An 11,511-nucleotide genomic window follows, 5' to 3' on the forward strand; every position below is an offset into this window, starting at 1 on the left:
TGTAAATTACAATTGACAATTGTTGGTTGACTATTTGGTCGTTTAATTCAATTATTGATTTTATTAGTTTGACTGACATGCATGTGTTCTGAAGTAAGATCAAAGAATAGTTAGAGTAACTAAAAAGTGTGAAATAATTTTGCCTAGTCTTTCATTGCTTGAAAATGTATGACAAAATATTGATTTTTATGGTTTACAATATGGTTTTTCAATATGATTATAAATTTATCACTTTGACTGGCATGCATGTTTGCTAAAGTTAGGTTAAATAATAGTTAAACTAACTAAAAAGTGTGAAATATAATTGTAAGTTTGCTTTAAAATCGTGAAATATTTCAATAAAAATCACAGGTCATGGGAAATACAGCTAGTACACGAAGTACGAAAGATGAGGCAAGTGAAGGTATTGTGAAGTTTTGTAAACTTTTTAAAACAGTAGATAGTCAATATAGTATATTGTATTTTCTCCTGTTTAGATTTAACAATAATTATAACTGGTCGATAATGATTGATAGCTATTAAATAAGAAAAATCAATTGTGTGGTGTCCTTGATCTTTAACTGCCCCAGAATCACTTGTGAATTGAGTTATTTTTCCAGGCTTTGAGGAAACACGAGCTGATGAAAACATGAATGATTTTATATACGGTGGGTGCTTCAAATGAATTACGATTAAAATAAAACATTTGTAATTTAGGTTACTTTATCATGTGTTATGTACGATTAAAACTAATCAATTCTTCAAAAATTCGTTTTATTACATTCAGGAAATCATGAAGCCGAGATCTGCTATGGAGGTGAAACTGACTTACACAAGCACTATACCGGCTGTAAGAAGAATCCAGGTCATGTCAACTTTATACCTGTTAATGATTTTAACTTGGGTCATCTCCCCTCACTTTACCGTGATGTCATTATGTTGGAGGTAATCAAAGCTTTGTCTGCCCTAACGGTCCTGATAAAGGTCAAGTACACCAGTCTAGAGAGACCAGAGTTTGGTGGATGCTTCAGAGGACAGTATCCATTCTATAACACCAGAGGAAGTGACGTGTTGAGGACAGGGACGGGGAGGGTGTGTGGTGTGGTCAAGTACACAGAGAGACACAACAAGGGCACTTGTCCATGTGGCAAGTGTCAACACTCGGACACACCCAGCAAAGTGTGGGGGGAGGTTCGTGTGAAGTCAGCCACACATGTGGTGTTTGATGACAGTGAGGCGAGACAGACCAGGTGTGTTGTAGGTTTTGATGACGATAAAAGTCCTGGAATCAGTCTTGATGGCTGGAAGATGAGAACCGCAGACACTGTAGGAGACTTGTGTGAATTTTCTTGTGTGTCATGTGACTTAGAGTTAATCGATCAACTAAACCGGATGTGCGTCCACTTTGACGATATGCGTAAAAAAGCAGAAGTGAAATACTGGATTCCTGATTGTGTTTACAAGTTGACCATTATAGTGTCACATCCTCATGGCTGTCAGAAAAAAATCTCATTAGGCCAATGGACACAAAGGCATGTTAGAAACTGTATTTCAAACACGTACAGTAGATACAGGTGTATAAAGTATACGTACACAACATGTACATGCCCAGGAAGCAGTGGTGCGACCGTGTGTATTCTGGGATTTGGTCTGTGGATCTCTCACGCTCACAGTGGAACTAACTCTAGAGGGAACTTTAGTGTTGAGTGGTAGGCTTAATTTTTAGATGGTATATTTATCTGCTGCCTTCGCAAACTCTGCACAAATAATAGTAGAAGTAAAAGATAAAGACTTTTCGAAAATGATTCTCGTAAGGAAACCATCGTAGTGTCACTTTGTCCAGGTTAGAAAATAACTTGAATAAACATCAGCATATATTTGAACATAAATATATTTTTTTTGTTATAATTCAGGCTATAGAAAATTGAAAATAAATGAAGTTTTGGCAAACGATGTTCGATGCAAAAGGCCCGTCAACATCACATGAACAAAGGGACATAACAGTAATAATTATGTGAAGTGTGAACTTCTGTTATTTCTCACTTCTCTCCCTTTAGTGATTAAGCTTTATACGTTTTATTATATTTTTCATATACAAATGTGTTACGAAATTTAAAAAAAAGGAAACTACATATATTAGTTTTACATGTGAGAGCATCAGTGAATATTTGCTTACTTAATTTACATTCCTTTACTTGAATTTTTTTTTCCTCTTCGATCTTCATAGTAATATTATATGAAATCTCCAACGCTGTCAAGGCGTTATTCGCCACATGGCCCGTTAACACAGGCTTCAACCTGCTTTTATTCCTGGATTTGCTTCTATAGCATTTGACTAGCCTAGAACCTATTACAAGACAGAAGTTGATTGATTTTGGAGTTGTCTCTCCTACATGAGTTACGGTTCCCAACTAGCAAGCCTCCAGACCCCGCCAGATCCCGCAGTGCAGGAAGGGGGAGGGGGGGGAGGGGGTTCTAGTTCCGCCACTGCACACAATACCCGTTTACGTGAGAATTGTTGTAGCATTTTTACACACAGTACATGAATGTACATGAGTGTACAGGACTGTACATGACTGTACATGACTTTACATGACTGCCATGACTGTACATATCTGTACATGACTTTACATGTCTGTACAGGACTGCCATGATACATGACTGTACATGACTGTACATGACTGTACATGACTGTACATGACTGTACATGACTGTACATGACTGTACATGACTGTACATGACTGTACATGACTGTACATGACTACCATTACTTTACATCACTCTACATCACTCTACATGACTGTAAATGGCTATAAATGACTACACATGATTTTACAACACCTTACATGGCTGCAAAGACTGTGCATGACTCTACATTACTTTATATTACTCTATATGACTGTACAGGGCTGTTCATGTCTACAGCTATTTTGATTCACACTTTTACATAATTATAATTATGTAGGAAAAAAAAATTCAATAACACTATTTATCATTTGTTTTCACAACGATGATTTTTTTTCATTCAAGCTATTTTTCCATTTTTCATTTTAAAATGTTAGTAGTTAAGCTTTCAATAAGGCTTAATACTGCATTTCTGTCTGCTTAGTATTACATTGTTACAAATTTGATATACTACTTATATAATGAAATTGCATCAACCTATCTGTAATGGTACTCAAGTTATCGTGTTCACAGGCAATCACACATACATACATACACATACATACCAACTGACATACCTACTGACAAAATTGCAAAACTATGTTTTTCTGAGATTTTTTTTTTGCACCATTACAATACTATGTCTATGATTCGTAGCCTACACGAGAAAAAAAAACAGAAAACTTTATTTAAACTTTATTACATTTTGCTGGCAAAATAAATGTGTAATGATATTCAAATCATTTTGGAAGATACTAGAGCTATAAGGCTTTCCAGGAAAAGTCATAAACATACTTAAGGCCATGTACTATGACAACCAATGCTGTGTACGACATGAAAACCAGCTAAGTAAATGGTTCAAGGTAAAAACAGGAGTCAGACAGGGCTGTGTCATCTCACCTGTCATCTTTTTGGTGGTCATAGACTGGATTATGAGAAGAGACACTGAGGATAAGCCAAGAGGATTTGTTTGGGAACTTACCAACCACCTGGAGGACTGTGACTTTGCTAATGACTTGGCTTTACTCTCACATGCCGAAAAGACATCCAAGCAAAAACCACATAAATAGAGCAAATTGCTAAAAGCGTTGGGCTAAAGATGAACTCCGGGAAAACCAAGCTAATAAAAGTAAAAACCAAAAGCGCTCTCAAGACCTTAGCGAATGCAGCAGAGCTAGAAGAGGTCGAAGACTTTAAGTACCTCGGCAGCTATATATCAGCAAATGGCAGCATGGAGAAAGAAATAGCCACCAGTATAGCAATGGCAGCACACGCTTTCAACAGACTTGCTAAGATCATGAAATCATCCTCCCTGCAGCAGATAACTAAAATAAGGATCTACAAGTCTAATGTACGTTCTGTACTCCTCTATGCTGCAGAGTCATGGAAACTAAACAAGAAAGGAGAGAGCCGACTCAGAGGCTTTGAAATAAGATCCCTCAACGCATCCTCAGAATAAAGTGGTACGACAAAGTCCATAACAAGGAAATACGACTAAGGACAGGTTTAAAAGACATTGTTTCAGAAGTTCGAATGAGGAGATGGAGATGGCTGGGCCATGTCCTACGCATGAGCAAAAGAAGACTCCCCAACATGGCGCTGAAGTGGACTCCGCCTGGAAAGCGAAAGAGAGGAAGACCACTGGCAACATGGAGGAGAGAGATGGAAGAACAAGTGCAGGCTACTGGCAAGACCTGGTATGAACTAAAGTGGCTCGCCCAAGACAGAGTGGAATGGCGGAGTTTTGTTGTTGCCCTATACTCCACAGGGGATGATGATTAAGTAAGTAAGTAAGACATTAAAAAACTTAACTACATAACAAGAAGAAAAGAGAATAGCTATAAGTATATATATATATATATATATATATATATATATATATATATATATATATTGTTTCAAGCATATATTAATAAAATAGTAAACAGATCTTCTGTTGCACAGGGTCCATTATTATCCTGCAATGCGCCTGTGGTTGAAAAAGTACATGAGGCCTCCGATCAAAATCAGGATCCCACCAGTGATACTTAAGCCAAAGGAGTAGCCCAGCTTTGATGACCTAGTAATAGTTTTGTCATTTGTGTTGGTGGTTTCAGTCTGGTCATAATTTAAATCAGCTCCCCATACAATAATCCCAATCAAAATAAAGACAACTGAAACAACAAAAATGCACTAGATGTTAAAAAATATATAAATAAATAAAAAATAAAACATAAATAAAAATAAAAAAATAAAAAAATAATTACTTTAATTAATTAATTAATTAATTAATTATTAAATGAGTAAATAATAAATAAATAAATAAATAAATAAATAAATAAATTATAATATGTAATATATTATATATATATATATATATATATATATATATATATATATATATATATATATATATATATATATATATATATATTATACATATATATATGGTTCCATGGCAAATTATCTCAGGACAAATGATCTCAGACAAAATATCTCAGACAAAATATCTCACGGACAAATGATCTCAGGACAAATGATCTCAGGACAAATGATCTCAGGACAAATGATCTCACGGACAAAAGATACCAGGACAAAACATACCAGGACAAATGATACCATGGACAAATGATCTCAGACAAAATATCTCAGACAAAATATCTCACAGCAAAATTTTAATAATATGTACAATAATTTTTAGTTGATTTGAACTTTTTTTTAAATTGACTGTCAATATGGTTTGTTTACTCTTTTTACGCATAATAATTGATTGTTATAAAATGTATTTGTTAAACTTTACAAACAAATGTGAATGGGTCTTCAGGTTCGTATTTTAAAACTGTTGTTTTTACTGCATCATCAAAACAAAAATAAAGTGTACGTTTCTTTGCTGGCAGGTACATCGTTATGATCACACATTTCCAATACTATGTGATCATGTATTGTGTGAGCTTTCGCTGTAGCCTACATGTTCTCACTTGACATTTCCAAATCTCTTTGCCTGCTGCTCTACTTATGGCTTTTATAAACAGAAATTCATTAGAAACTAATGCCCTATACTCTATTTGCGAGGTAACGAAAGAGGCCTTAGCTGAGTAATCACCACTAATACTGCTTTGTTAGCATGCACACCATGAAAAGCTTCGCTCCGCGATGACCGCTGTCGTTTAAATAAGCATTTGTCACCTGATCACTAAGGTGTGACCGACGCATAACAATTGACATTGGATGCTAGTTGTATTGATCATGGAGGGCGGATGTCTTTCCCTTAAGGCTGGCTGCCACCTTGATACAAAGGTTTGTCTTTATTGTTATTTCATTCCCTTTGATCTAGTTTCGTCCACCTGACGTGGTAGGATTGTCTCATGTTTGTCAAACCAACCTACGCTGTCTATCGAAACAAACTCTTTAATCTTCGCATTCTTTATTAGTAATCTCTATTTTAAAATGCTTAGTACAATATGGCAAATTTATACGGCAAACATTTCGTACAATTATTATAAAGGCCTATAAACAATATTAAACAGAGTAAACAAAACCATATGACAGTCAATAAAAAAACTGTTCAAATCAACTAAAAGTATCCAATACACTTTTGAAATTTTGCTGTGAGATATTTTGCCTGATATATTTTGTCTGAGATCATTTGTCCATGGTACCTTTTGTCCTGATATATTTTGTCCTGGTATCTTTTGTCCGTTTATATGCTTATATAATAATTGTAAAAAATATTTGCCGTATAAATTTGTCATATTGCACTAAACATTTTAAAGTTAGTATTAGTAATATAGTATACGAAGATTAAAGATTTTTTTCGATAGACAGCGTAGGTGTGCTCAGTGGCGTAGCCAGGATCGTCTCAAGGGGGGGGGGATTCCAATGTTTTTTACCCGGGGACAAACTTTCGATTTGCATACTTTATATATATATATATATACCGAGGGGTCTATGGGGGGTTATGACCCCCCCCCCCCAACCCCCTGCCTACGCCACTGGGTGTGCTTGACAAACATGAGACAATCCTACCACGTCAGGTGGACGAAACTAGATCAAAGGAGATGAAATAACAATAAAGATACACCTTCGTATCAAGGTGGCCGCCTGCTTTGACGACAGAAACATGCCTTAAGGGAAAGACATCCGCCCTCCATGGACAATACAACTAGCATCAACAGTCAATAGTTATGCGTCGGTCACACCTTAGTGATCAGGTGACAAATGCTTATTTAAACAAACAGCGGTAATCGTGGAGCAAGGTTTGTCGTAGTGTGCATCAAACAAAGCAGTATTAGTGGTGATTACTCAGTTATGACCTCTTTCGTTACCTCGCAGAAAGGTTTTAGGAATTCTGGTTAATTTATGTTTGCCATAAGCAGGCAAAGAGATTTGGAAATGTGAAATTAGGACATGTCGCGCAAGAGTTCACACAATAGATGATCACATAGTATATGAGAGGTTTGATCATATTGATGTACCAGCCAGCAAAGAAACGTAAACGTTATGTTTGTGTTTATATTTCGCGTGTTTTAAACCTTAATGTTGTATAACAACCATTACTTTATTTGTTTTACACATTATCATTTATTATACCTTTCAGGCTAAAGGAGTAAGTTTGCTATAATTTTTACTTTTTCGAATCAAATGCTACTGTAACGAGCACCAATCTATCAGCCAGATAGTTGGCGAACGCTCCCGGATTCGTTTCAATGATTATACACAGATGGCGACAAGCCTAAATAAAAGAAAGCTAACACAATAGTTCACTAGGACTCGTACTTGATGTCTAGGGGAAACACTAGAGAAACTACTGATGCCAACAATACATTTAATCTGTATATAACTTTTAATGAGTGTACAAAGTCGTGGCAGAACACTAGATTTATACAGGATAAAATAGATTTACAGAATGAACAAAACCCAACTTACAATTTGTGGGAAAAAATAATATGATACACTATCACAGCTTTTAACACTTCAGAAAAATCACCACAGTTTACACAACACTGCTATAAGCATATAGTATTACTTAACCACAAGTAATATAAGAATATGCTACTTAAACAACTTAGTACTATACGGCGACACACAGGGCTTATTATCTCTCAAAGATGTCTGGTCAAGTAACTGCCCAGATTGTGTGAGACGTGTGCGATAAGTCTCTATGGAGACTCACAGATCACTCAAATGTCTATCCCTAGACCACTTAAGTCACTCGACCACACAGGCCACCACCGAGGGTCATGGGATCTAACCGGGAACACCCGGCCGCCGCCGTGAGCGAGCGCGATCCTGGCCTCTAGAACAGTGGACCACCCTAATCACTGAATCACAGTGATTCGAACCGAGGAATTGAACCTCGGCCGCCGCCATGGCGCGCCGAGATCCTAACCACTGTACCACATCCTGGTCCGTATCAATCAATCATCTCATAATGGAAAAGTACTGAGTCTAAGACTTTCTTAAGACAGTGGAAAAAACCAGTGATTACACCACATACCATATATGGTAAAGTAACAAATGTAAAAATAAAAATACCAGACCTAAGTAGGTCACACTACGACAAAGTTTAATAAATCTTTTGGTGGTTCGTTAGGTTTAAAAAATTCATTTTATTCACAATTATTATGCGTAAAAAAATATACAAACCCACATTAACAGTCAATAAAAAAAAGTTGAAATCAACTAAAATCATCGTACATACTATTAAAATTTAGCTGTGAGATATTTTGTCTGAGATATTTTGTCTGAGATCATTTGTCCATGATATCATTTGTCCTGATATATTTTGTCCTGGTATCTTTTTTCCGTGAGATCATTTGTCCTTGAGATCATTTGTCCTGAGATCATTTGTCCTGAGATCGTTTGTCATGGAAATATATATATATATATATATATATATATATATATATATATATATATATATATATATATATATATATATATATATATATATATATATATATGTTACGGTCAAAGCCCAAAGTCGGCCAATGCTAGGATTGGCCGGCCAATCCGCGCATTGGCCAATATCGCCTCCCATAGGTCGGTCAAAGTCCGAAACTTTGCTTCATTTCGGCCTTTGGCCGGCCAATCCGCAGACTGGCCATTGTGGACCGGCCAAAGTCTGAAATAGCTCTTGATTTCGGCCTTTGGCCGGCCAGTCCCGGCCAGTCCGCGGACTGGCCATGGTGGACCGGCCAAAGTCTTAATTAGAAGATCATGAGCAGATTTTTGTTTTTTTTATGCCGGTAGGATCATGAAATTAAGTCTTTGTTGATTATTAATTAAAGTAAATGACAGAAACATTCTGAGTGCACATAGTACAAAATAGCACCATTGTCTTCTGTAAGTGGTACAATAAGTTTTTCTTTACCGTCAACTTCAATAACATCATATTTGTTTAGTCGACGATAGTCAACAGTCTTTTTTGTCTGCTTTGCTTTAGCCTGTTTGACGTCCTCTATCATAGCAATGTATTTGTCTTTGCTTAGAATAAAGCTATTGTTTGGTTTTCCATGCAGTACTGTAGTCAAATGGTCTAAAAACATAGTTTTCATGTCAAACGTTGGTTCGATATTTGCATGAGCGCCACCTTCAACCAGCGTGGTTGTCTCGTCAGAAGAAGCCATTGGAAGACCTATAGAACAATAATACGACTAATTGAAATGGAATCATGCTGCATGGGATATTCGTATACAACAATATAATCAATTAAATAAATACTTAGTATGTAACTAGACACACATTCAACAATAAGAGATTTAAAAGATTACCATTTCAATAAATTATAGTCTTTATTGCAATGTTTGTTAAAATTTCCTAAACCATAATGTATCTATTAATATTTGCAAGAGCATTACATGTTATATAAACCGGGAGTATCTTATATAACACTACGGGGTATGGCAACTCGGGATATAGGCATTATTGTTAATCCATTTTTAATTACTTAAACTTTTTAAAATATAATAGAATCGCGTAGAAAAAGAATTGTGCACTAGGTCAACGCCAAATAAAATGTGTAAATTATTACTTCCGGTCAACGGAAATTACTCAAAATTTAACAGAAGATATTTTAGTTATACGTGAAATTTCATTTATCTATCTGAAGTTGATGCAGATCTACAAATTTGATATTATACTTATATATGAAATTTCATCTGCGTGACTGTAACGGTAATCAAGCTATCGTGTTCACACACACACACACACACACACATACACACACAGAGACATACGGACAATATTGCAAAACTATTTTTTTCGGACTCAAGGAGATTTGAAAAAATCTCGATTTGTTTTTGCACGATTACAATAATTTCTCTATATTTCATATACGAGAAGGTAAAAAAAAAGCTAATTACAGAAAGGCTGATACAATAGTAAAAAAAAAAACATCACTGTCTGTATTTTAATAATCAAAGATCTAAAACTTACCGATTTTGGCAAACATGACTCCACAAGCAAGCAAACGTAGTGTTAAACAGTCAAGTAATCCGCAGTGCAAAGAAATCTGGAATGCAATTCTGTCGGTATTTATCATGCAGTCCAGTCAAGGCACGGTGATGGGTCTGCTTTATTTGGTATTCCCCTTTTGTTGGGGAAATATGGTTTCTCACGCCCACGCCATCTCAAGTCGCTTGGACACTATTGTTCAACTTACAAGGAACGCGGCAAAGTCTTTTGAACGTTCCGTCTTGTTGCACGTGGTCGGTGACGCCGACTGTCTTTGATTTTGTTCTTTGATGATTGTCTCACCTCGTCATCATAGAGGAGGCTGTCACATACAGTTGTAGCCCATATATGGAAATCAACATGGATTTACATTATTTTCTTTTGACAGCCATTTGCTATGTCTGTCTCATGGTCTGACGGCCCTTTTGATCTATGTCGCCTTGCATATAGAATGCTATACAAACAAGAGCTAAAAAATACGTTACTCACAATGAAACCGCACACAGAATAATGAAAACGCGATCACAACTTAGTCTAGATAGAACATTGGCCAGGACATCCCGGCCAATGCGCGCATTGGCCGGCCAATGTACAAAATACGCTGTCAAGTTTAAGCATTTCGGACTTTGGCCAGTACGTCCCGGCCAGTGCGCGCATTGGCCGGCCAATGTACGAAATACGATCTTAGTTCTAAGTTCTTCGGGCTTTGGCCAAGAGAGCCGGCCAATCCGCGCATTGGCTGGCCAATCCGGGGTTTGGCCGCACTTCGGGCTTTGACCGTAACATATATATATTTATATATATATATAAAGAGAGAGAGAGAGAGAGAGAGAGAGAGAGAGAAAAGGGTGAGGGAGGGAGAGATAGATAGACGGATAACTAGATTTCAATAGCCCTCTATATAAACTCAGAAACATTTATAATGATCTTTTAATTTGAAATATTTTAATACCACTTACACGAGGCAAGAGTCGAGGCAGCTACAACAGTTGGGAATGGAATAATTGGAAGTTTCTCGTAAACCTTATGGTAGATGTCTACTATTGCCATAGCCAACACTACAAAGCTGGCCAACATCCCCAGGATAGCCATGGCTTGGCACGCTTTTATGCTCACTGGGTACGACATATTTGCTGGTGGTAATAAAAATAATGCTTTTTAAAAACATATTATATATTTTGTTAAACATTTATAATTACTTAAGCACACAGACATACGAACATACACATATACAAATATATATATTTAAAATAAAAATTAAACAGCCAACTACAACCAACAAAAATGTAATGTGAAAGATGACCCTTATGTAATACCGAATAGGGACCAAATCAAATCTTTTTATTGCCTCTGGTTGTATATTGTTTTCAAATAAAAAATAAACATTAGGCACATTTCTTTATTTTTTTAAGTAATAGATTTACACAGGAAAAC

At 36.2% G+C, this 11,511-nt stretch overlaps 1 protein-coding gene across 1 annotated transcript; it reads right to left on the reverse strand.

Moving 5' to 3' along the window:
* Nucleotides 1-4,596: 4,596 nt before the first annotated feature.
* On the reverse strand, nt 4,597-11,205 carry LOC131951057 (uncharacterized). Its single transcript, XM_059313327.1, has 2 exons — nt 11,037-11,205; nt 4,597-4,796 (listed from the first exon to the last, which is right to left on the reverse strand). The coding sequence occupies exons 1-2, from the start codon at nt 11,203-11,205 to the stop codon at nt 4,597-4,599; spliced, it is 369 nt and encodes a 122-aa protein (XP_059169310.1).
* Nucleotides 11,206-11,511: the final 306 nt, after the last annotated feature.

This window comes from Physella acuta, unplaced genomic scaffold (genome assembly GCF_028476545.2).
Source record: "Physella acuta isolate Inbredline_101_S28 unplaced genomic scaffold, ASM2847654v3 ptg000064l, whole genome shotgun sequence".
Classification (NCBI taxonomy): Eukaryota; Metazoa; Mollusca; class Gastropoda; family Physidae; genus Physella; species Physella acuta.

Excerpts from the sequence above, each read along its gene's own strand:
- LOC131951057 (XM_059313327.1), bottom strand. The coding sequence starts at position 11,205 with ATGTCGTACCCAGTGAGCATAAAAGCGTGCCAAGCCATGGCTATCCTG. Across the intron at positions 4,797-11,036 it reads TGCCTCGACTCTTGCCTCGT|TTGTCTTTATTTTGATTGGG; the intron begins GTAAGTGGTATT and ends TTGTTGTTTCAG.